Source organism: Oncorhynchus kisutch, linkage group LG10, assembly GCF_002021735.2.
Source record: "Oncorhynchus kisutch isolate 150728-3 linkage group LG10, Okis_V2, whole genome shotgun sequence".
Classification (NCBI taxonomy): Eukaryota; Metazoa; Chordata; class Actinopteri; order Salmoniformes; family Salmonidae; genus Oncorhynchus; species Oncorhynchus kisutch.
Genome location: NC_034183.2, coordinates 52,952,763 through 52,979,248, shown reverse-complemented (window position 1 = coordinate 52,979,248; position 26,486 = coordinate 52,952,763). Strand labels below are relative to the sequence as shown.

Sequence of the window (26,486 nt, the reverse complement as noted above, 5' to 3'; positions counted from 1 at the left end):
TGCTTCTCGGCTTTTCATTCAAGAGTCGCAGACTCTCTTTGTTATGGCACGTTTGAATATCCACCTAAAGCTTATTTAGCTTTTTTTTGTTTTGGGGTAGGAGACCTGGTGGGATTTTACTGGTACTTTTTAAATCTGAAATTCACTGATCCATTGGAATGCCACGAAAGTCCGAATTCTAAGTGGAACCAGATGTATGTGTGTGTGTGTCTGGGGGGGGATCTTTGGAAACTTAAAATGCCATACATGTCCTACACCTCCGTGTCCTTCCTCTGTAAGCTGGTATGGGACTGCCCCGCAGGCAGATGTGACCCTTACATCCTGTTATACAATTATGTCCATCTCTTCTCGGTCCCCTTTTTAGTCTTTCTCACTACCGTGTAGGCCTATTGCCACGACAGTGACCTCTCGCTTTTGAACACTGACCTGCCTTACTCCTAGGCATGCTATGGGTCGATTTGTAGAGATTAAATCTAGGTTTTAAAAAAATAGCTATATTACATTAATGAAGACTGATAACACTAGGCTATAACAGTTAATTTGAGAAATACCACACTGCCACTCTGAAATGAAAGACAATGTGTCGACAACTTTTCGAGGTGGGCCTAACTAAAAACTGAAATCCTCAATTCCTCCCAAGTGGAAACAGAACTTAAACTTACTTGGCCGACCCTAGATCACAAATCCAGAGGGAATTGAACTTTGAACAAGATCTATTCAGTTCTTTGATATGGGGGTCTCCCCCCCGGAATATACATTGTGTGTTATGGGGTCAGAATTAGTTCAGTTAGTACAAGGGAGAGGAAACAGTGTCAACAAAGCTGAGTATGATGATTCAAGGTGATGACATGAATAAGACGACCATACACTGTAATTGACCAGGTTTCTGTTATTGCTGTGTTATTACAGTCATTGTTTTTGGTTTCTGTGTGATTTCTCTGAGGAAAAGAACAGTTGCGTCATCTCAACACAATGTCATGTAAGGGCCAGATATACTGTTGTGTCTAACTGTTACACCTGCAGTGCAGATGTTACTGGGTTTGTTTGCCGACTGCAAAGGCAAGGCAGATCTCTCATTCACATGCTTTCGTTCTTGTTTTCCACCATTTCTATTTATTCTGTCTTTTAGACACTTAATTCACAACCTGAGGTCTACCTGAGTGTACAGGTCTCAGAACAGGTCTCTATCCTGGGGCTCGGTCTTACCTTTAGGATCATGGAGGAATTTCAGGTCCCACCTCTGTGTCTTTGGACTCGAGCTGTACAGAAAGCAGGAAGCCAACAGCCTGATCATCCCCTAACAAATCCCCCCCCCAACCACCCACTAAAGGGCTGATCAGCCCCTAACAAATCCCACCCACTCACTGCTGCTTCTCCTCCCCTCCCACTGAGATGTTTCCTGGGTGGGGGCCTACCACCTCTTCCAGCAGTGTCAGAGGCTGGCCTGGACTGTCATAAAATAAATAAAAACAAACATACTAACAGGCTGGAGAATGTCCTGTCAATTTGTTGGTTGTTGTTTTTACTGAACAAGGAGATGTTCTGTTTTATAAAGCTTACCCGGTAAACAAGCGTCCCCTTTCATCTCAAACATCTGTCAAAATAAGAAAAAGGTTCAAGGGACAATCCTTTGGTCCCACCACCAGACCCTCATCTAGACCTGGGGGTCTTTAACCTGATACCAGAATCTATCATCGTTGTTGTTCTTATCCAATAACATCCACCCACACTTTTACTCCAACTTTGCTTCAACATCTATGGGAGTAAAATGCTTGTTATCTCAAATTGACATCCCAATATGGTTCCCAGTCCCAGTGCCTCCATCTCTACAGTACGTCTCACCTCAGTGTGGATCAAGTCTGTCACCTTGGTTTCGTGTACCTCAGCCTCCATTGGACCTCTGTCCTCCAGCTCCAGTGCCCTGCTCACACCCCCACGCCCAGAGAGACCTCATCAACACACCAGCCAGTGTTGGAGGAGAAGAAGGTGGTCTCTGGGAACATCAACCTCTCTGCTCTTGGCTCCTTGTGTTCCGTTGTTCTTGGCTGCAGGTTTAAGCCTCTCTCTTTTGCAGCAGGAAACTGGCGTGGGTCTAAGTAGGGTGACGGGGCAGGGAGTGGGAGAGAGGGAGAGGAGGCATCAGGCTAGATGGGTGTTGTTCTGGTTGTATTTCCCCAAGGTTTAACTTTCGCCAAGATTCAGTGAAGCTGTTCATCTGTGCTTCACTGTATTCACATCAAACACTTTCAAATCCGCTTCTGGAATTACATTCAAAGTTTGTCCTTTACTTGGCAGAGCCGTCTGAGGTTGAATCAGCACTTCAAAACACAGCTGCAGGGCCCAGCTTTGAGCACTTTGAGAAGTTAAGAGCTTCTACTTCACAACATCAGTAACATCAGCACCCAGCTTGTTGGGTACTAGTCATAGCCTGTGGGAAATTGGTCATCCCCTAACAGGGAGTCCCAGTTTCACTGCCTTGGTAGCAACAGAAAACAAACATTCCTGTTGTTGTGGCTCTTATTCTCATCACGACAGAAGACAAAATGACATCAGGCGGCTTTTAATAAAATGTACGTCTCCTACAAACTCCTCTTACCACACCGTCGGGAGTGTTGCTAAGCCAAGCGTTAGCGTGGCCACAACCATCGTTATGTAAGCCTTGTCAGGGACATCACACACTACTGGAGGCAGCGCGGCTTGCCTCAGAGCTTAAGTCAGCGCTGTAGATGTCCAAAATGAATTCATTGTTCTGTACAGTGTTTTGACAAATTTGGGAAGGGCGAAGTTGATCCTGTAATCTGCTCACAGCTGGGGTGGATTGCCTGTCATGGCAGAGTAGAGCCAATTAAAATAACAAATAGAAAGTTTGGATTTTCAGACCCGAGGTAGCTGGGAGCACTGCTAAATGTTTTGGCATGGAACAAAAACTAAGAAACATCATTGAGTTGAGAGGCATCAAAGACAGCGACTTTGCTGAGCGGTCTGCTCTACAGGGTCCATACGGTATGGCATTAACAGGACTCAGTTTATCTTTGCTGTTGGAGATCTGTAGAGAATGCTTGAGTAACTGTAGCAAGGTTATTGAACACGTGCCATTTAATGGAAATGACAGACAATGAGTTCCCTGGAGAGAAATGACTCCATGGAACGTTTTTTTAAAATTCCAGACTGTTATGGATTGTGTTACGTTAATAATAGGAGTCTGACATTATAAACTCATGGAAAGGCAGACTTGTCAATGTTAAGACATTCAGTTGCTTTTTGTCTGTTGGAATCTCATTCTTTTACTTCAATGACGAAGGTGCTATCTAGAACCAAAAAGGGTTCTTCAGCTGTCCCAATAGGAGAACCCTTTGAAGAACCCTTTTTGGTTCCAGGTAGAACCTTTTCCACAGAGGTTTTTTACATGGAACCCAAAATAGTTCTACCTGGAACCAAAAAGGGTTCTTCAAATGGCGACATCTGCAGAACTGGGCTCCCGAGTGGCGCAGCGGTGTAATGGCACTGCATCTCAGTGCTAGAGGCGTCACTACAGGCCCATATTCGATTCCAGGCTGTATCACAACCGGCCGGGATTGGGAGTCCCATATGGCGGCCCCGCAATTGGCCCAGCGTCGTTAGGGTTTGGGCGGTGTAGGACGTCATTGTAAATAGGAATTTGTTCTTAACTGACTTGCCTAATGAAATAAAGGTTAAATAAATAAATAAAACATTTTGGAACACTTTCTTCTAAGAGTGCCGAGTACAGATGTTTCCAGAGGTGCCCCGTTACCAGGTGAGAAAAGGTCTTTTGACTTCTGACTCTTTACTGCGTCACAATTAGTGGACAGCAAACAGGACTAACAACAGGTTGCTACAAGGAGACGTCTGCAGCAGTCGGCTCCAGCTGGTAATTGTATCTGATTACACTGTACAAAGCACTGCCGGTGGAGGCTCTCACAGCTCCGTGGAACCACGCAGCCATTGTGTTTTGTAACTACAGCGTTCGCAGCATCTGGAAGCCGACCAAGGCCACAAGCTGACTATTATTTCTCAACAACGTCGCAACGGAGGTTGTGTGAGTCTTGAGAAAAACAGTGCTACACACTGATTGAAGGTCTGCTTTATAACAACTTTTGTAGGGACTCTTTTTGTGGAGCTTCTCCGTCGTTTTAGTGTTGGTAGTGCTGCAAGGGCGGTGTTGCTAGTTCTGTGAGAGAGCTACAGTGGACCGATTAGATGACTTGAGGAGGTTTTTTGTGCTACAGGCCAGGACCCCTGTTCTGTGTATGGACTGAAGTACCCCCATACCAGTACCATCTGATTCAGAAGGGGTTAAATGCGGAAGACACATTTCAGTTGAATGCCTCCAGCTGTGCGACTGACTAGGTATCCCCCCTTTCCCTATGTCCAGCCCAACGCCCAGTGATCTGTCCCACCTTCTCTACTTCCTGGCCCCTCGGAGGGCCCCGTGAAGGAGGAATGCTGACGCTCTCTCTCTGTTTCTCTGGACCCAGATTCACTAAGGAGAGCTTCTGTTTGTTTTGGGGTCATTCCTTTTCTCTCCTTGCTCTTTGTGTTCGCTTAACATCACAGCTGCTCTCCCCCTCCTCTCTTTCTTCCTGTCTTTCTCTCCCTTTCCATCTTTCGCCCCATCTCTCGCTCTCTTCCACCAGTGCGCACACTTTTGAATCACCTGGCCTTAACCTCCCAATCTCCGCACCCCCCCCCCCCCCCCTTGCAGGAGAATAAAAAGAAAATATTGGAGAAGAAGTGGGAATGAGAGAAAACCACACTGGGTTTTTTGGATGGCTGTTGGGTTTTCTTCCCGACATTCCAGTCATAGAGGCTGGAGTCCAGCCAGTATCGTCTAGCTAGCTCAGAGTTAAATATCTCACTTTCTCTCTACCTCCTCCTCTTTTCAGTTCATACAGGCTTGGAGTGTATACAGTATACTTACTCTGGTCTTACACAGAGCCTACAGTGGAGACCCAATGTGCATGGCACATTGACATATACATTACTACATGAGGATGAAATAAGCCAAGGTACAGTTCATGACATTTCATTGTAACGTTTTTGAGAGTTAAATGTAGGGTTACTCGGTCTGGGTAAATTACTGACATAATTAAGTGAAGTAATGACATGTAATATCATCCGATATTGACAACAGAAACATCTTCAAATATGAAACCAGACATTTTCTCCTGATAAAGTTCCAAACCAGTCCCCCAAAACCCCCAAACCGCCCAGTCCTCATTTCGTTCTTCAGCCAACCTTCCCTCACATGACATTCAGACCACAGACTCCCCGTGAGGAGAAAGGTCATTCCAGGTCACATGTCTGAAATGGGGCAAATGTCCCAGAGTCTGATAGGAAATAACAAATACATAGACATTACCAATGCTAATAGACGCGTGAAAAAACACGTGCAACTACATTTTCAATGCAGCAGGCCCGTCCAATTAACACATGTCTAGACACATAACCTGGGTCAATGTCTGCTTAAGTTGATACAGGTTTTAGAGCCTCCTTTGGTCTTTTAAATATGCTAATTAAATGATTTCTTTCTCCAACTTTTTTTGCCTGCTTTGTCATAGATGTGAGAGGAGACATGACAGTGGGCTAGGTATCGTTGTGAGGAAGCTAGCCTTTCGACAGCACCACGACCAGCTGAAATATGCTTGCTCTAACAAAGCAGGACATCCATTAACAGTGATATTGATCGTGTTCCTGGCTCTCTCCACATTAGCAGCTAAAGATGGAATCATTTCTGAACAGTGTTATTGACTGTCCCCTCTCTCTCTCTCTCTCTCTCTCTCTCTCTCTCTCTCTCTCTCTCTCTCTCTCTCTCTTTGTATCTCTCTATGTGTGTGTCTCTCTTTCTCTGTTTCTCTATCTCTCTCTCCACAGAGCCTGTGAATGGTGATGTGTTTGTGTTCTTCCACGAGGGGGCTCAGGGCTGTCTAGGGGTGCAGGGTCACTCCCTGTCCCTGTCCGAGTCTTGCGAGGATGACGCCCAGAAGTGGAAGTGGGTGACCAGGGGCCGGCTCTTCAACCTAGGCTCCTCTCTGTGCCTGGGCCTGACAACAGGCAACTACAGCTCCAGGGAGGACGCCTCACCACTGGGCGTCTACCCCTGTGACAGAGAGCCTCCAGGGGTCCGATGGACCTGGTACTGTGTCCATGTGTTGGAGAACCTCAACCTGTACATGCCGTCACCCTCGCACCCTGTTAACCCCTCCGCTAACTCCTCAGTGGTGGCCTCGGATGTCAAGCCCCCACGGGAGGGGCTCAAGTGGAGGCTCTTTGGGGACGATCAGGACCTTTGTTCTAGGGCCTATCGTGGTAAGTAGAAGAGCTTCTGCTTCTGGTTTACAAAGTCATTCCAGTGGATTACAAAGGGTTGATGAGGCTATTTTGGTACTCTTTGTCTGATAAATTCAAGTGTAAGTTGAGTCATTCTGGCCAGGAAATGACTGACATGTACAGTTGAAGTCGGAAGTTTACATACAGCTTAGCCAAATATATTTAAACTCAGTTTTTCACAATTCCTGACATTTAATCCTAGTAAACTTCCCTGTCTTAGATCAGTTAGGATCACCTCTTTATTTTAAGTATGTGAAATGTCAGAATAATAGTAGAGATAATTATTTATTTCAGCTTTTATTTCTTTCATCACATTCCCAGTTTGTCAGAAGTTTACATACACTCAATTGGTATTTGGTAGCATTTCCTTTAAATTGTTTAACTTGGGTCAAACGTTTCGGGTAGCCTTCCACAAGCTTCTCACAATAAGTTGGGTGAATTTTGTCCCATTCCTCCTGACAGAGCTGGTGTAACTGAGTCAGGTTTCACAAAGCCTTGCTCGCACACACTTTGCTCGCACACATGACGCCATCTATTTTGTGAAGTGCACCAGTCCCTCCTGCAGCAAAGCACCCTCACAACATGATGCTCATTATGATGGTCATTATGGCCAAACAGTTCTATTTTTGTTTCATCAGACCAGAGGACATCACCGGTGGACCAGAAGCCATGACATCATTTTCTGGAATTTTCCAAGCTGTTTAAAGACACAGTCAACTTAGTGTATGTTAACCTCTGACCCACTGGAATTGTGATACAGTGAATTATAAGTGAAATAATCTGTCTGTAAACAATTTTTTGGTGGTTGAAAAGTGGTTGAAAAACGAGTTTTAATGACTCCAACCTAAGTGTATGTAAACTTCCGACTTCAATTGTAATTATATAAAGTGTTGGTTACTTGTTGGTTGATGGAGCAACAAGACATTAGTTTGAATCTGGTAGAACAGGGGAGTCAGCCATTTTGCAATATAAAATACAAGTCAGAATATGGTTTGTCTCTATTTCTCCCAACAGTGCTTGTAAATGAAATGCTGAGGCAGGGTTAGTCAGCTGTGTTGCACTGTTGAGGAGGGTACAGCTGTGTCTGTTCAGACGCACGCTGCAATTTTTTTTGCCCTGGGCCTCTCTGTTGACTGTATGACTGACTGGCAGCCCGCCAGCTAGACAGCTAAGGAAAGCCCTCTCTCTCTGTGTTCGTAAACTCAAGACGTAAACAGTGGAATGCCCTTGCCCTCGCATAGACCACGGTAGAGCTGGGACATTAAACCGGAAATGATCGACACCGACCATAACAATCATTTATCGCGGGCATTTTCCTGATATCGTTCATTACGATACGTAGCCTATACTAGAGGAATGTGAAGTTTGAAATGAAATAAGTGTGTTAATGTGGGTGATTGTTAATGGGACAGTTGATGGCTACAACCATCAGACTAGTAGTAGTTTAAAGGAAACGTTTAAAAAACTTGTTGCACATTAATGTTATAAACTATCCTTCTATTTATCATCATCGCATCAATTCAGGCAATTTATCACAATATGGATTTTTGTCCATATCGCCCAGCTTCAGCCTACGGTATGTTAGTGCTTATGTAGGACTCAGGAGTTGAAGCCCCCGCTTAAGGGTTAGCAGTGTGGTCTTGAAGCAAAGCCTCGTTTCCACTATTATTAGTATTATTATTCATACAGATATCAAATGTCATAATTTAAGTTGCACTGACAGCCTTTCTGCTGGCCTTAGTCTGTGAAATACTGTCTCTAGCCTGTCTGACTGCAATTAAAACCATATTTCCGACAACCTAAGTCCAGAAAACGACTTCTTTACTTTCCTCCTCTATCTTTCCTCTCCTTCTTTACTTTCCTCTATCTTTCCTCTCCTTTACCTTTCTCCTCTATCTTTCCTCTCCTTCTTTACTTTTCTCTATCTTTCCTCTCCTTTACCTTTCTCCTCTATCTTTCCTCTCCTTTACCTTTCTCCTCTATCTTTCCTCTCCTTCTTTACTTTTCTCTATCTTTCCTCTCCTTCTTTACCTTTCTCCTCTATCTTTCCTCTCCTTCTTTACCTTTCTCCTCTATCTTTCCTCTCCTTCTTTACCTTTCTCCTCTATCTTTCCTCTCCTTCTTTACCTTTCTCCTCTATCTTTCCTCTCCTTCTTTACCTTTCTCCTCTATCTTTCCTCTCCTTCTTTACTTTTCTCCTCTATCTTTCCTCTCCTTCTTTACCTTCCTCCTCTATCTTTCCTCTCCTTCTTTACTTTTCTCCTCTATCTTTCCTCTCCTTCTTTACCTTCCTCCTCTATCTTTCCTCTCCTTCTTTACTTTTCTCCTCTATCTTTCCTCTCCTTCTTTACCTTTCTCCTCTATCTTTCCTCTCCTTCTTTACTTTCCTCCTCTATCTTTCCTCTCCTTTACCTTTCTCCTCTATCTTTCCTCTCCTTCTTTCCTTTTCTCCTCTATCTTTCCTCTCCTTCTTTACCTTTCTCCTCTATCTTTCCTCTCCTTCTTTACTTTTCTCCTCTATCTTTCCTCTCCTTCTTTACTTTTCTCCTCTATCTTTCCTCTCCTTCTTTACCTTTCTCCTCTATCTTTCCTCTCCTTTACCTTTCTCCTCTATCTTTCCTCTCCTTCTTTACTTTTCTCCTCTATCTTTCCTCTCCTTCTTTACTTTCCTCCTCTATCTTTCCTCTCCTTCTTTACTTTTCTCCCCTATCTTTCCTCTCCTTCTTTACTTTTCTCCTCTATCTTTCCTCTCCTTCTTTATCTTTCTCCTCTATCTTTCCTCTCCTTTACCTTTCTCCTCTATCTTTCCTCTCCTTTACCTTTCTCCTCTATCTTTCCTCTCCTTCTTTACTTTTCTCCTCTATCTTTCATCTCCTTCTTTACTTTTCTCCTCTATCTTTCCTCTCCTTCTTTACTTTCCTCCTCTATCTTTCCTCTCCTTCTTTACTTTTCTCCTCTATCTTTCCTCTCCTTCTTTACTTTCCTCCTCTATCTTTCCTCTCCTTCTTTACTTTTCTCCTCTATATTTCCTCTCCTTCTTTATCTTTCTCCTCTATCTTTCCTCTCCTTTACCTTTCTCCTCTATCTTTCCTCTCCTTTACCTTTCTCCTCTATCTTTCCTCTCCTTCTTTACTTTTCTCCTCTATCTTTCCTCTCCTTCTTTACTTTTCTCCTCTATCTTTCCTCTCCTTCTTTACCTTTCTCCTCTATCTTTCCTCTCCTTCTTTACCTTTCTCCTCTATCTTTCCTCTCCTTCTTTACCTTTCTCCTCTATCTTTCCTCTCCTTCTTTACTTTTCTCCTCTATCTTTCCTCTCCTTCTTTACTTTTCTCCTCTATCTTTCCTCTCCTTCTTTACTTTCCTCCTCTATCTTTCCTCTCCTTCTTTACCTTTCTCCTCTATCTTTCCTCTCCTTCTTTACTTTTCTCCTCTATCTTTCCTCTCCTTCTTTATCTTTCTCCTCTATCTTTCCTCTCCTTTACCTTTCTCCTCTATCTTTCCTCTCCTTTACCTTTCTCCTCTATCTTTCCTCTCCTTCTTTACTTTTCTCCTCTATCTTTCATCTCCTTCTTTACTTTTCTCCTCTATCTTTCCTCTCCTTCTTTACTTTCCTCCTCTATCTTTCCTCTCCTTCTTTACTTTTCTCCCCTATCTTTCCTCTCCTTCTTTACTTTTCTCCTCTATCTTTCCTCTCCTTCTTTATCTTTCTCCTCTATCTTTCCTCTCCTTTACCTTTCTCCTCTATCTTTCCTCTCCTTTACCTTTCTCCTCTATCTTTCCTCTCCTTCTTTACTTTTCTCCTCTATCTTTCCTCTCCTTCTTTACTTTTCTCCTCTATCTTTCCTCTCCTTCTTTACTTTCCTCCTCTATCTTTCCTCTCCTTCTTTACTTTTCTCCCCTATCTTTCCTCTCCTTCTTTACTTTTCTCCTCTATCTTTCCTCTCCTTCTTTACTTTTCTCCTCTATATTTCCTCTCCTTCTTTATCTTTCTCCTCTATCTTTCCTCTCCTTTACCTTTCTCCTCTATCTTTCCTCTCCTTTACCTTTCTCCTCTATCTTTCCTCTCCTTCTTTACTTTTCTCCTCTATCTTTCCTCTCCTTCTTTACTTTTCTCCTCTATCTTTCCTCTCCTTCTTTAACTTTCTCCTCTATCTTTCCTCTCCTTCTTTACCTTTCTCCTCTATCTTTCCTCTCCTTCTTTACCTTTCTCCTCTATCTTTCCTCTCCTTCTTTACTTTTCTCCTCTATCTTTCCTCTCCTTCTTTACTTTTCTCCTCTATCTTTCCTCTCCTTCTTTACTTTCCTCCTCTATCTTTCCTCTCCTTCTTTACCTTTCTCCTCTATCTTTCCTCTCCTTCTTTACTTTTCTCCTCTATCTTTCCTCTCCTTCTTTATCTTTCTCCTCTATCTTTCCTCTCCTTTACCTTTCTCCTCTATCTTTCCTCTCCTTTACCTTCCTCCTCTATCTTTCCTCTCCTTCTTTACTTTTCTCCTCTATCTTTCATCTCCTTCTTTACTTTTCTCCTCTATCTTTCCTCTCCTTCTTTACTTTCCTCCTCTATCTTTCCTCTCCTTCTTTACTTTTCTCCCCTATCTTTCCTCTCCTTCTTTACTTTTCTCCCCTATCTTTCCTCTCCTTCTTTACTTTTCTCCTCTATCTTTCCTCTCCTTCTTTATCTTTCTCCTCTATCTTTCCTCTCCTTCTTTACTTTTCTCCCCTATCTTTCCTCTCCTTTACCTTTCTCCTCTATCTTTCCTCTCCTTCTTTTCTTGCCTTTTTTTGTGGCGAGGCAAACGGGCATTTGTAATTTTGAACTGCCATTCCTCACAACTTGCTTTTGTGAAGTCAACAGGCTGCTGAATAATGAATGCCACGGACATTAGTCACCCCGCTGTGTAGCTAGCAGGCTAGCAGCTTGACACGAACCAGCCACTGGTGGAGGAGAGTTGGGAATGAAGGAGGGAGGGAACTTTCTAGGCCTTTCCCAGTTTTGTTTTAACACATATGCCCTACTTTCCATGGGCCTGGCTAGTTCTCTGTGTGTTTTGGTAACATCGCAAACACCCTTCTAGTCTTTCTCTTTTACAGCTCTCTCTCTACCTCTCTCTACCACTCTCTTTCTCCCTTTCTCCCTCAACCTTTCTCTCTCTTTCCTCGCTCTTCTCTCTCTCTCTCTCTCTCTCTCTCTCTCTCTCTCTCTCTCTCTCTCTACCACTCTCTTTCTCCCTTTCTCCCTCACCCTTTCTCTCTCTTTCCTCGCTCTTCTCTCTCTCTCTCTTTCCCCGCTCTTCTCTCTCTCTCTCTCTCTTCTCTCTCTCTCTCTCTCTCTCTCTCTCTCTCTCTCTCTCTCCCCGCTCTTCTCTCTCGCTCTCTCTTTCCTCGATCTACCTATCTTTCTTTGCTCGCTCTCTTCCCTCTCTCTCTCTCTTTCTCCACCGTGTCTTGGAGAGTTGATTTGCGTTTTCCCCCTGCTGCCCTTTCCTTCATACCCCGCCATCCAGTGGAATGCAGAGGCTACCGTGGCAACCCCTGGGCTTTTTGTCAAACTGTGGAGATCAGGTTTCATTCAAAGTAATGTTCATTCACCTCTCAAAAAATAAGTTTAGTTTATACATGGCAGTCTCATAATAGACTGGAAAAATAACTAAAACAGCTGCTTAGAAATTAAACTCATTATTTCATAAGTTTTTTTGGAAGGAGTATCCTTTCTACCCTTGTCATTTTTCTGGCATACATTTTTAGTTTGAGACAGTGTATTGAGTTTTCAAAAGCTTTGTCCTCAGTTATATATTTTTCAGGTGAAAATCATTTGATTGTTTTTCCATTATCTGGTCTATTTTGGTTTATTGTTTACATCTGATGAGCTTTCCCATACCTTTTGGTCCAAAATCACACTTTGGCGTGTGTCTTCATTTCCTGCAATATATCTAGTATTTATTTCTCATGTCTTTGAGTACACATATTTGTTTACTCAGTAAAACGGTCCACACAAATCAATATGGGACAGGAAGTGGAGCTTCCGTGCTTCCTGGGATGTGAAGTCTTTCCATCGTGTGCCTTTGCAGAGATCTATACTATCCAGGGGAACTCTCACGGTCGGCCCTGCTACCTGCCCTTCATGTACGATGGCCAGTGGTTCCACAACTGCACCAGTATTGGCAGAGAGGACGGTCACCTGTGGTGTGCCACCACCTTCGACTATGCCAAGGACGAACGCTGGGGCTTCTGTCCTGTTAAGAGTGAGTCACCCCCCCCCCCCCCCACACACACCACAGACTCTATGTTTCTTTATGACTTTTTCCCCTTGCAATGATCTCTGTTTCTCCTTCCCTCCCCTCTCTCTCTCTCTCTCTCTCTCTCTCTCTCTCTCTCTCTCTCCCCCTGCCAGGCAATGACTGTGAGACGTTCTGGGACACAGACCCCCTGACAGACAGCTGCTACCAGTTCAACTTCCAGGCCACCCTGTCATGGAGCGAGGCTCGCATCAGCTGCCAACAGCAGAGGGCTGACCTGCTCAGTATCACCAAGCTGCATGAGCAGACCTACATCAACGGTAGGAGGCCAGAGGAGAGGCTAAAATTCAGTCCTCTGTGCTACAACATTCTCGGTTTGATGGAAATGTGTTTATAGGTGTGTTATGAACTGGTATTAAACATTACTGGTATACAACTATGTATTAAGCATTTATAAGCCATTTAAAAGGATACCTTAAAATCAAGTGTTACCATCTCTTCCCAACTTACCTCTTCTCCAATAGTTTTAAAGAGGTAGAGTGTGTTCTTGTCTCGGGTTAATATGGGGACATCTTAGGTTTTTAAGAGAAGTCTCTCCCCGCTGCTGTAGGTTTGCTGACTGGTTACAGTGCTGCTCTGTGGATCGGTCTGAATGACCTGGACATCAGCGGAGGTTGGCAGTGGGCTGACTCCTCCCCGCTCAAATACCTCAACTGGGAGAACGGTGAGAGAACACTGCCTTTAACCCAACCCAACCTCAACCATCCTCAACCATCTGTTTAACCCAACCTCAACCATCCTCAACCATCTGTTTAACCCAACCTCAACCATCCTCAACCATCTGTTTAACCCAACCTCAACCATCTTTTTAACCCAGCCATAACCATCCTCAACCATCTTTTTAACCCAACCCAACCTCATCCATCCTCAACCATCTTTTTAACCCAACCTCAACCATCCTCAACCATCTGTTTAACCCAACCTCAACCATCTGTTTAACTCAACTCAACCTCAACCATCCTCAACCACCTGTTTAACCCAACCCAACCTCAACCATCTGTTTAACTCAACTCAACCTCAACCATCCTCAACCATCTGTTTAACCCAACCCAACCTCAACCATCCTCAACCATCTGTTTAACCCAACCCAACCTCAACCATCCTCAACCTTCTGTTTTACCCAACCCAACCTCAACCATCTGTTTAACCCAACCTCAACCATCCTCAACCATCTGTTTAACCCAACCCAACCATCCTCAACCATCTGTTTAACTCAACCCAACCTCAACCATCATCAACCATCTGTTTAACCCAACCTCAACCTCAACCATCTGTTTAACTCAACCTCAACCTTCCTCAACCATCTGTTTAACCCAACCCAACCTCAACCATCCTCAACCATCTGTTTAACTCAACCCAACCTCAACCATCTTTTTAACCCAACCTCAACCATCCTCAACCATCTTTTTAACCCAACCTCAACCATCCTCAACCATCTTTTTAACCCAACCTCAACTATCCTCAACCATCTGTTTAACCCAACCTCATCCATCCTCAACCATCGTTTTAACCCAACCCAACCTCAACCATCATCAACCCTCCTTTAAAAGCAGATTGATGCTTATTGTCATGAATCTTCCCCTGGAAGCAGACCAGAGCGATCTTCGCTCGATGGGCCAGCTGAAAAGTCCAAATTGGCTATATAGTAAAAATGTATGAAAAGGAAAATGAGCGTTTGGGCTTAATTTAAGGTTAGGGTTATCAGTGTTAGGGTTATGGTTAAGTTTAAAATCAGATTTTATGATTTTGTGGCTATGCCAGCAAGTGACCACTCTGCAGAGCTGCCTTCAGGGCAATATTCATGACAATAAATGCCAACCTACGCATTTTAACCCAATCCTCATCCATCCTCAACCATCCTTTTAACCCAACCTCATCCATCCTCAACCATCCGTTTAACCCAACCTCATCCATCCTCAACCATCTGTTTAACCCAACCCAACCTCTGCCATCTGTTTAACCCAACCCAACCTCTGCCATCTGTTTACAACACCAACACCACAGACTACACAGATAACATCTAACGTTCCCTTCTTTCTATCTCACAATATGTGTTGTATTTCAATCCCAGACCAGCCGAGCCATGTGGATGAGGAGAACTGTGCGGCGATCAGGACAGAGTCGTCCGGCCGCTGGCAGAACAGAGACTGCTCTGTAGCCCTTCCCTATGTCTGTAAGAAGAGACCCAATGCCACCCTGGACCCCTTCACCACCGGTACGTCTGCCTAGTCTCCGGCCGAGACTCTAGACCTCCTTATCAAATCCTCCCCGCTAAAGCTTTGACAGCTGTAGGAGCTTAATTTGATCACTCTTCTGTTGCTGAGAATTGTCCTGCAAAACAGGAAAGGCACATTTTTAGTATATTTGAGTTTTTAGAAAGTTTTAGAATGTTTGTAATTTCCACTTTCAAAATTCAGACTTGATTTTCCTTTACGTAAAATGTATCAACACCTACAAAATGTCAATTTGTTACAATCCACATAAGAATTCACATTTCCTGTTGCTGCAGGCTTATTTTCCCGCTGTGGCAAACCGGCTCAAATTAAGATACATCTGTAGCTTGTTGTTTCATGGATAGTTACACCCCCTGTATGTGAGCAGTTAGAGTCATAGAAAGAAATCATAGATTTGTGTTACCATCGGGTTATATGCTTGCTACTGTATTAACAAATAGTTAATATAGGGTATATTTCCCTTCTGTTTGCTCTCTGTCTCTGCTCTGTGGGCTGCAGACTCGTGGGCGGATGATGAGAAGTACGAGTGTGATGTGGGCTGGCAGGCGTTCCAGGCAGGCTGCTACAGACTGACGTCAGAGAAGGTGGACTGGGACGCTGCTCAGAAAACCTGTCAGAAAATGGAGGCCAACCTGGTCAGCCTCCACACCCTGCCTGAACTAGAGTTCATCATCAACAACATCAAGCGAGGTACACAGATAGTGCAGCATGTCACGGAAAGGTGCCTCAACCCGAAGACAGGCGGCTACACAGATAGCACAACAATGTACATGTCTCGAAAGGGAGCTTCAACTTCGGTGTCAACAGTTTCTCTCACGGGAGACAGTTGATCTTGGTTCTTGTTCGTGATTATATATAGCACCTATGTACAATTTGTTTACGTTGTTTACCTGAAACAACAACAATGAAATTAAATAAAAATATAGAGTACCAGTCAAAAGTTTGGAAATGTTTTGGTTAATACATGATTCCATATATTATTCTACAAAGTAGAAATAAAGAAAAACCCTTGAATGTGTTCAAGGTGTGTTCAAGCGTTTGACTGGTACTTTATATAATAAGTTATTTACAACTTTTTCATCACCACACTATGAGGACAGGGGTTGGCATACTGTAGTTCCACCCTGCCTACACTCTTAGAAAAAAAGGTGCTATCGAGAACCTAAACGGGTTCTTCGGGTGCACTCATTGGAAAAACCCTTTGAGGAACCCTTTTTGGTTCCAGGTAGAAAGAACCTTTTTAGTTCCATGTAGAACCCTTTTGGGTTCAAAGTAGAACCCTTTCCACGGAGGGCTCTACATTGAACCCATAAGGGTTGTACCTAGAACCAAAAAGGATTCTCCTATGGGGACAGCCCAAGAACCCCTTAGGAGCATATTTGTTGAAGATTGTCTAATACTCCAATCCACTCACTGCTTCTCCCATCTTGTTTCTGTCCTAATGTGATTGCTGTAGTGTCTCCTCCTCCCTGCTCTGTGATAGTTATCATCCTATCTCTGTGTGTCAGATGTGGAGGAGCTGTGGATTGGTCTCCATGACACGGCTATGCAGATGGACTTCCAGTGGACAGACCACACGCCCGTCATCTTCACTTACTGGCATCCCTTTGAGCCCAACAACTTCCAAAACACCCCAGAGGACTGTGTCACCATCTGGGGACCCGTGAGTGACCCTTGGCCTTTGACCCCTATAGTCTGGACCCTTCGTCATCTCACAGCATTGTGTTCTGACTGCCAACAAGCCCTACAGAAAACGATTGTTTATACTCTGCAGCTGTGCCCTCTCTCTTTCTGTCTGTGTGTGTGTGTGTGTACAGGAAGGCCGCTGGAATGACAGTCCCTGTAACCAGACCCTGCCGTCTATCTGTAAGAAAGCAGCCCAGAAGACTGACGGAGAGGCACAGGACCACGGGTGCAAACCAGTAAGATTTACTGTAGTCCCTTTCTTTATTTCCCTCTCTCTACGTTCTGTTTTTCCCTCTCCCTTTGTCTCTCCTCTGTTTCTCCCTCCCCCTCTCTCTCTCTCTACGTTCTCTTTTTCCCTCTCCCTTTGTCTCTCCTCTGTTTCTCCCTCCCCCTCTCTCTCTACTTTCTTTCTCTCTCACTCCTTCTCTCTATTTCCTCTCTCTCTCTCTCTCTCTCTCTCTCTCTCTCTCTCTCTCTCCCTCTCTCTCACTCCTTCCTCTCACTCCCCCACTCATTAATGTGCTTGCTGAAGGCAAACAATTCCATCTGTTATTCCCCTCCTGTATCTATTGTATCTTTCTTATTCTGTCTGATCTGTCGCTCCCCGCCATCCTTTATCTGCTTCCCTTTATCTCCGTCTCTGTCTGCCTAGAAACGCTCTATTCCCAGTTCTAGCAGCGTCACGCTGTTCTAACTCCAGATGCAGACAGTCAGCACTGGCACTCTGAATGCAGATGGTACATATTTGAGTGCACCCCCTCACACTCTTCTCCCCCTCCCTGTGCACCACTCCGCCCCTTCCCCCTCCGCCCCTCTGCCCTCTGACCACACGCCACCTCCCCTCTGCCCCAGTCTGTATTTGCTCTGAATCACTCCCTCAGGGCCAGGGAGATCAGCCAGACAACCCCCAGACAACCCCACAAATGTGTTCACATTCACAAAAAATACCCACACACAAATGAACCATATCCACAGGTCTCACATCTGGTAAACCCATCTCTCTCTCTCTCTCTCTCTCTCTCTCTCTCTCTCTCTCTCTCTCTCTCTCTCTCTCTCTCTCTCTCTCTCTCTCTCTCTCTCTCTCTCTCTCTCTCTCTGTGTCTCTCTGTCTGTCTCTCTGCAATTTCACAGATTGTAATTCTCTTCTTATCTTTGACTAGTTTCCCCCGTGGTTGTGTGCTCTCCTCTCCTGCTATATTTCAACCCTCTCCTCCTGTTTAAAGGGTTAAAATCATTTACTTGTGGCAGAGGTATGGCTGTTTGATCCTGATGCTTCAGTAATTTAGTGTTTATGTACTCTCTCCCTCCCTCACTAGACATGATGGATAGCCCAGCTAATGCCTCATGGCAAATGAGCTACTGCTGTTAGCTTGGCTCCTGCGTGGCCAACTTCTCTGTGGAGTTGACTGCATTGTGCGATTTTGTACGAGTTAATGCTCGCTTTTTTGTTGTTGAGTTCACTCAACATCTGAAGAGAAAGTGTGAGACAACCAAGTTACTGACTTAATGGTTCTGCGGTTCTGCGGTTCTGTCGGAACAATAGGGTCTATATGATCCATAACTCATTGGCTCAGGGAACTGTACCACTAGAGATCCCCAGAGAGTGTTGCATTGTGGGTCATGTGACAGGAGAGAGAGAGAGAACGAGAGAAAGAAATAGATAACATGTGCATCTGCCTCTCCAGTATGATTCTCGTATAGAGGAGGGCTGCTCACCAGCTGGAAGTCTGAGGTTTCTCCCTCCCTGCCAAGTGCAGTTGTGCAAAAGCCTGAAGTTGGACTGAATCACACAAAGTGACTCTCTCCACCTCCCTCTCTCCCTCTCTCGCGTACGCACTCACTTCAACGCACACATTTACATGACTACACACTCAAACCCTTGTGACCTTTTTGTGTGTTGGAGAGAGAGCGAGAGAGAGAGAGAGAGAGAGAGAGAGCGGTGGAGAGAGAGCGTAGCTCTGAGCCTGGACTTGTTCTGTCCTGTCCCGGTTTTATAAGTAGGGGAAAAAGAATAGCCCTCTCCTTGTTAGCCGTGTGTGGTTTATAGTACTTTATGCTTATACGTTACCATCTCATCTGGTTGTGTTTTCATGCAAGTCTCTGGACGTAGATAGATCTCTTTGGATAGTTGTAATTTCTACACCTCCTCAACCTTTCACCTCTCTCTCTCTCTCGCCAGGGCTGGAGATGGCACAGTCCGGCCTGCTACTGGGTGGGAGAGGAGCAGGTGACCTTCGAGGAGGGCAGGAAGGCCTGCGCTGGCAGCGGAGCAACCCTCATCACCATCACCAATAGGTACGCACACACACATGCGTACCTGTACATACACTCATGCACATATGCAAGCAAGCAAGCATGCACAGACACAAACACACACACCTAAGGTAACCTCTGACCCCCGAGCCTTTTCCATATGCGTTGTTGTAGGTTTGAGCAGGCATTTGTCAACAGTCTGGTGTTTGGCCGTTCTGGGGATTCGTTCTGGATAGCCCTGCTTGACCAGAAAAGCCCCGGGAAATTCCGCTGGCTCAGCGGGGATGAAGTGGCCTATACCAACTGGAACAGAGACCAGCCAGGTGGGGACATGGACCTCTGTCTCTCTATCTGTCCACAGAGCTATCATGACGGACATGCTGGTCTTGTACTAGTCTTCAGGGCACCTGTCTGTGCTGTATGCCATATGCCCAGAGCAAAGTCAAATCTAGATACGGTATGAACACTTATCTCTTGAATATTCGTTGTGGATAAAATTGCCAATGACTTAATCAGGTGATTTGTTTGCCGTTTTCAAGACCATCTTTTTGCCACGATCTCTACCATCCCCACTGGTGTGCCAGTCAGTCAGTTACTCCCAGACCCAGACTCATGCAACTACGTAACATGGACCACTCTCTCCCCCCTCTCCTCTGTCAGGAGGAAACATCAAAGGGGGCTGTGTAACCATGGAGACGGGCTACGCCACAGGCCTATGGGAGGTGAAGGACTGTGCGTCGGCCCGGGCCAAGTTCATCTGTAGACTGAACCAGGACACGTCCCTCAGCCCTGAGCCCCCCATCCCGCTCCCCACCCCCAGCCTCACTGGATCCTGCCCCAACGGGTGGAAGACAAACGGCAAGCTGCACCACTGCTACAAGGTATCCTACACCTTTTCCACTGCTTGATATTACTACACAGTGAAGAGGCGAGTCCAGGATGCTGGCCTTCTAGGCAGAGTTCCTCTGTCCAGTGTCTGTGCTCTTTTGCCCATCTTAATCTTTTTTTTTTATTGGCCATTCTAAGATACTATATAATGAAGCTGCCATTTGAGGACTTGTGAGGCATTTGTTCCTCAAACTAGACATTGTAAGGTATTTGTCCTCTTGCTCTGTTGTGCACCGGGGCCTCCCACTCTTTCTATTCTGGTTAGCGCCAGTTTGTGCTGTTCTGTGAAGGGAGTAGTGCACAGCATTGTACGAGATCTTCAGTTTCTTGGCAATTTCTCGCATGGAATAGCCTTCATTTCTCAGAACAAGAATAGACTGACGAGTTTCAGAAGAAAGTTCTTTGTTTCTGGCCATTTTGAGCCTGTAATCGAACGCACAAATGCTGATGCTCCAGATACGGAACTAGTCTAAAGAAGGCCAGTTTTATTGCTTCTTTAATCAGAACAACAGTTTTCAGCTGTGCTAGCAAAATTGCAAAAGGGTTTTCTAATGATCAATTAGCCTTTTAAAATGCTTAACTTGTATTGGCTAACACAACGTGCCATTGGAACACAGGAGTGTTGGTTGTTGATAATGGGCCTCTGTACGCCTATGTAGATGTTCCATAAAAAAATCTGCCGTTTCCAGCTACAATAGTCATTTACAACATTAACAATGTCTACACTCTATTTCTGAACAATTTGATGTTATTTTAATGGACAAAAAAAATAGTTTTTCTTTCAAAAACAAGGACATTTCTAAGTGACCCCAAACTTTTGAACGGTAGTGTATATTTTAAGGATATGTATTAGTTTAGTCAATATAGATACCATTTATTTGCCTCTAACGCCTCTGTGTGTGTGTGTGTGTGTGTGTGTGTGTGTGTGTGTGTGTGTGTGTATGCACGTGCCTGCCTCCCTGCCTGCATGTGTGTGTGTCCCAGGTGTTCGACTCGGCCCAGATGGACCAGAAGCTGAGCTGGCTGCAGGCCCACCTAGCCTGTCAGAGACACCATGGAGCCAACCTGTTGAGTGTCAGTGGCCCAGAGGAGGAGCACTTCATACTGCAGATATTACACGAAGCCTTTGGGTGGGTGGACACTCCACCTTGATCATGCATGGGTTGTAATAAAAGGGTCTCTATTACAGGGCCTAGACTGGATGGAGGGAGAATGTTGTTCTTATTTGAAAAGGGGATGTGTTTGTAATTTAAAGAGGGAATGTGGATGTAAGGATGAGGATGATAATAATAAATATAATAAGAATTTTTGGGGGGTGCTTATATTTGTCCTGTTACACACAGTGCGTAGTGGAAATGTGTTTTTTCCCAAATCCCCCTGAGATACCCGCAGGGAGTGGGTCATGGGCAGGGTCACCATTGTACAGCACCCCTGGAGCAATTAGGGTTAAGTGCCTGGCTAAAGGGCACAGTGACAGATTATATATATATATATTTTATGGTGAAGACTATGATGCTGATGATGGTGATGATGATAGTAATGATGATGCTGCTGCTGCTGCTGATGATCACAATGACAATAATGATGATGCCGACGACTCTGCTCCTGCTGATGATGATGTTGATGATGATGATGGTCCACAGGGAGTCAGAGGACCATGAGCAGCGCTGGTTCTGGATCGGCCTGAACCGCAGGAACCCCATGGACAACGGTAGCTGGAAGTGGAGCGATGGACTGGCCGTGAGTCACAGCATCACCGTCCCGTCATCCAGCCACAGCATTACACCACAGCATAGACCTAATTCGAGCAGCCAAACCACAGCACTATCTATTATTGACCCAGCTTGACACAGCGACCTTGATTTACCGATAGCTACAGCCCAGCTGCAACATCATACAGCCTCTTGCACCCTATACGTGTACCTCAAAGCTTAGAGATATAGCTACCTACTTTTCAAGCTAATTTTGTAACGTCCTCTAACACCATCTTCCTCTGCATGTCAGTATACATACCAGAACTTTGGGCGTTACTACTACAACGTCCGTCAGTGTGCAGCAGCAGATCTGGGCACCATGACCTGGCTGGCCATGCGCTGTGAGGCTGAACTGGACTGGATCTGCAAGATCCCCAAAGGTAACAGCAAGACAACGGAACCACACATAGACACTGATACAGTCACAAAGGAGTGCTACTGCTGTATACAGACACTGTAGAGACACGCTGACACAAGGGGCGCTTGTTGTTGCCTGAAAGCTTTCATTTTGAACATTCAAGTCTGTGTTATATAGTGCTGAGCGAATAACCCCCCAAAATGTTTATATCGGTTATTAAACAACTAATTGTCTGACGTCGGTTCAATTACTTGAATTCCATTTCGTTTTTTGGGGGGGTTGGCGGGGGGTGAGCCTAATGCGCCGTTTCTCTGGAGAGAAATCAAATACTTCAGGAGAGAAATCCAGTCATTAAATATGTGGGATGTTGAAGGGAGTTGTAGTTTTCAGTAAGCAAATATGTGACCGACCGGCTCGATTCGGTCTTATGTAGCAACATTTGCAATGGTGTTTTTTTACATTGGATAAAAGTCGAGACTCGGAGCTAGAACATTTGATGTCTTACACTACAATCAGTGCTTAATTTGTAACTCGGGAGGTTCTGGAACAAAAAGGGAGCACGAGAGGGGGGTTGAGAAGTTCTGAGGTTCTGAGGTACCTTTATCGTAAAGCATTGCATGCATATCATTGCATTTGCGTGGTGACATAGAGCAGTAGAGTAGAGGCACTTACACAAGTTGCACACATTGGGGAACATTTTTGGAGACGTTGGCAGAATATTTTTTAATACAGCACAAATGTGAATCTGAGATCAATAAAAACAACCTAGGCCTAGGTGTGTGGAGGTGCATGTTGTAGGCCACAATATGAGGAGGAAATTATAGTCCTAAAAATACTTTCCAGTTTCACTGACTCACCCAATGACATGCAGCTCACTTGCTGGTGATGGCCGATGCGTTCGTGCCAAAAGCCTCTCTCTCGCTTGTTTTACTTTGTAAAACAATAATTGGAAGTTCATCAAATATGTTGGTAGCCTGCAACATAGTCTTCTCTTTTCAGCAGGAGACATTTTGCTTTCCAACCTCTGTTTTCCCTCGATTGTATTTGTCTGTTTTGTCTGCATGCTGCTTGTTCACTGACAAATTTGCCACGCGTTCACAACTGTAGGCTATTCTTTGTTATTGGGCAACAATCCACAAGAAGCTATTGATCCTTCTCATGGTGTAGTAGGCTATTCGGAATGATTTCATTTATTTATGAACTGACAGCAGTAATTCTAGAACCATTCTGTAAGGAAATAAATGATGAAGTGCAAGGCTTGAGAGATGAGAGTTGCAGGCTCTATCAGCTCTATCAGTCTATCAGAGCAGAGAGAGAGAGAGAAAATAGAAAGTGAATCTCATCCTAGTTATGTAAGAGATACAGGCATGCTTCTCACACAGCCACCACCCGTTCGTCTCACACATAGAGTAGGTTACAATGTTGCACCATGTTCTTTTGTGGGGGCAGGAGAATTAACGAAGGGGCAACTCGAATGAACTTTGATCGCTTTTATTCAGATTTTTACATTGTAATTTTTTACCGTATAAGGACAAATTGGTTCGGGATCAAAATAGTCCAAAACAGCGAGGTCCCGGATCCTGTTCCAGCAGAATCCCGCTCAAATTAAGCACTGGCTACAGTTGAGGAACAATAGAAAAGTAATTCTGCTTTGGAAGTTGATAACCTTGTAACACCACTTTTGAGAAAATGTCCCTTGAATGTTTTGGCACACCTACAGGAGAGCTCTTCTTTATCTATACACATTCAGCATTGTTCACACCCTCTTAAGCCTTAGCCCCACCCATCTCTTTAAGGATTCACACGTGAGGCCATCTGCTAAACAGAGTGAGTACGGTAGTGCACTAAACAACCAAAGATTTCAAGACTAACGGCTGGTTGATACTACTTCTATCGACACGTCCGTAGACAGTTGTTGCAGTGACATCAAGAATATTCTACTGAACACAAAAATGAGCAGCCTGCTGGTCTAAAATAGCATAAATTGTCTATTTTAACACCAATAAACCGATCTGTTTAAAAATGAATTTAGTATATGTCAATCTAGCAAACCAGGCAACCAAAAGCAACTTTCTAAACAATGTTTTAGTTTGTTTCTAGGTTGTTAGCTAGCTAGCTAATGTTAAGTTAGCTAAGGAGATGGAGAAAATTCTGCCGTTCAAATATGCGGAGGGAGTCAAAAAGGGATACTCTGCTTCCACTGGACATTTCACTGATTTTAAAACTCACTTCATCTTGAAAGTGGCAAGCATTAGCAACACTTTTGCAGTTTTTCACGATATCTTCCAAAAAAGCTGTGTTAAAAAGGATTACCTACACATACTGAGCAGCTCATGTTATACAGACATGGCCAAAAGTTTTGAGAATGACACAAATATTAATTTTCACAAAGTCTGGTGCCTCAGTTTGTATGATGGCAATTTGCATATACTCCAGAATGTTATGAAGAGTGATTGGATGAATTGCAATTAACTGCAAAGTCCCTCTTTGCCATGCAACTAAACTGAATTTCAGCCCTGCCACAAAAGGACCAGCTGACATCAGGCCAGTGATTCTCTCATTAACACAGGTGTGAGTGTTGACGAGGACAAGGCTGTAGATCACTCTGTCATGCTGATTGAGTTCAAATAACAGACTGGAAGCTTCAAATGGAGGGTGGTGCTTGGAATCATTGTTCTTCCTCTGTCAACCATGGTTACCTGCAAGCAAACACGTGCCATCATCATTGCTTTGCACAAAAAGGGCTTCACAGGCAAGGATATTGCTGCCAGTAAAATTTCACCTTAATCAACCATTTATCGGATCATCAAGAACTTCAAGGAGAGCGGTTCAATTGTTGTGAAGAAGGCTTCAGGGTGCCCAAGAAAGTCCATCAAGCGCCAGGACCGTCTCCTAAAGTTTATTCAGCTGCAGGATCGGGGCACCACCAGTACAGAGCTTGCTCGGGAATGGCAGCAGGGAGGTGTGAGTGCATCTGCATGCACAATGAGGCGAAGACTTTTGGGGGATGGCCTGGTGTCAAGAAGGGCAGCAAAGAAGCCACTTCTCTCCAGGAAAAACATCAGGGACAGACTGATATTCTGCAAAAAGGTACAGGGATTGGACTGCTGAGAACTGGGGTAAAGTCATTTTCCCTGATGAATCCCCTTTCCGATTGTTTGGGGCATCTGGAAAAAAGCTTGTCCGGAGAAGACAAGGTGAGCGCTACCATCAGTCCTGTGTCATGCCAACAGTGAAGCATCCTGAGACCATTCATGTGTGGGGGTTGCTTCTCAGCCAAGGGAGTGGGCTCACTCACTATTTTTTCCTAAGAACACAGCCATGAATAAAGAATGGTACCAACACATCCTCCGAGAGCAACTTCTCCCAACCACCCAGGAACAGTTTGGTGACGAACAATGCCTTTTCTAGCATGATGGAGCACCTTGCCATGAGGCAAAAGTGATAACTAAGTGTCTCAGGGAACAAAACATCGATATTTGGGTCAATGGCCAGGAAACTCCCTAAACGTTAATCCCATTGAGAACTTGTGGTCAATCCTCAAGAGGCCGGTGGACAAACAAAAACCCACAAATTCTGACAAACTCCAAGCATTGATTATGCAAGAATGAGCTGCCATCAGTCAGGATGTGGCCCAGAAGTTAATTGACAGCATGCCAGGGCGGATTGCAGAGGTCTTGAAAAAGAAGGGTCAATACTGCAAATATTGACTCTTTGCATCAACCTCATGTAATTGTCAATAAAAGCTTTTGACACGTATAAAATGCTTGTAATTACACTTCAGTATTCCATAGTAACATCTGACAAAAATATCTAAAGACAGTGAAGCAGCAAACTTTGTGGAAATTAATATTTGTGTCTTTTTCAAAACTTTTGGCCACGACTATAGACAAAAGCCTGCTACATGGCAGACCAATCCGAAATCTCGGCATGTCCAGCCCATCCATTATCTCAGTCAATTATGGCTATCCGGAAGATTCCTGTCTTTTCCGTGTCTAAAACAAATAGGCTCGTAAATTAACAATTTTATTCGTATTTACAGATAGGAAACAAGTTTGTTATTAAGGCACATAAAGGTTCACATGTTCCAGAAGGCATTTCTGCTAAAAAATGCCTTTTGATAAAGAAATTTATGTTTACGTTCAAATGTCTCTCCTGTGAAGTAGTGACGCGCAACATTCGCCTAGTTTCCTGAAATGAGATGTTGTGGAAATTCTTACACAGGGACACTCAAAGTCAATTTGAAATGAATCGTTGTTTATTGACACTGTGCTGGAGAGGTTCCAACAAACCTAATGCACCATAGTGAATGTCTGTCAGGAGCTCTGCTGGGGCAGTCCCAGCAGTTGTCTTATATAATGGCTTTACACAGACAAGTTCTATTTGCATGATTTAGCATAATTCATTCCTCATTACCGTTTTGTTTCATTCATTCGACCGACCAATACTGGTTCATAACATGTGACATACCAACACCTCACAAGGCTTCTTCTCTCTTGAAACTAAGATATCTTTCATTCTCAAAACAAAGGTCTGGTCGTACAGCCTAATTGCAGCTATTGATAGTGAGGATTCGTTCAGTAAGTCACTCACATGAACACAGGCATTAGTTTACAGAAAAGCAGAAACATGCAACATAGGAATTGGTAGATACAATAGCACAAGTATAAC

The 26,486-nt window shown here is 44.3% G+C and overlaps 1 protein-coding gene across 1 annotated transcript in view; it reads left to right on the top strand.

Annotated features, from left to right (window-relative positions):
- LOC109898403 (C-type mannose receptor 2) overlaps positions 1-26,486 on the top strand; it is a 41,794-nt gene that overhangs the window by 276 nt on the left and 15,032 nt on the right. Inside the window, exons 2-15 of the mRNA XM_031833977.1 lie at positions 5,893-6,327; positions 12,415-12,588; positions 12,738-12,902; positions 13,193-13,306; positions 14,714-14,857; positions 15,375-15,566; positions 16,385-16,539; positions 16,694-16,798; positions 18,742-18,857; positions 18,990-19,138; positions 19,476-19,696; positions 20,688-20,833; positions 21,347-21,443; positions 21,708-21,837. Of these exons, the coding sequence (XP_031689837.1) occupies positions 5,893-6,327; positions 12,415-12,588; positions 12,738-12,902; positions 13,193-13,306; positions 14,714-14,857; positions 15,375-15,566; positions 16,385-16,539; positions 16,694-16,798; positions 18,742-18,857; positions 18,990-19,138; positions 19,476-19,696; positions 20,688-20,833; positions 21,347-21,443; positions 21,708-21,837 (2,343 nt within the window). The remainder of the gene's footprint in view (positions 1-5,892; positions 6,328-12,414; positions 12,589-12,737; positions 12,903-13,192; positions 13,307-14,713; positions 14,858-15,374; positions 15,567-16,384; positions 16,540-16,693; positions 16,799-18,741; positions 18,858-18,989; positions 19,139-19,475; positions 19,697-20,687; positions 20,834-21,346; positions 21,444-21,707; positions 21,838-26,486) is intronic.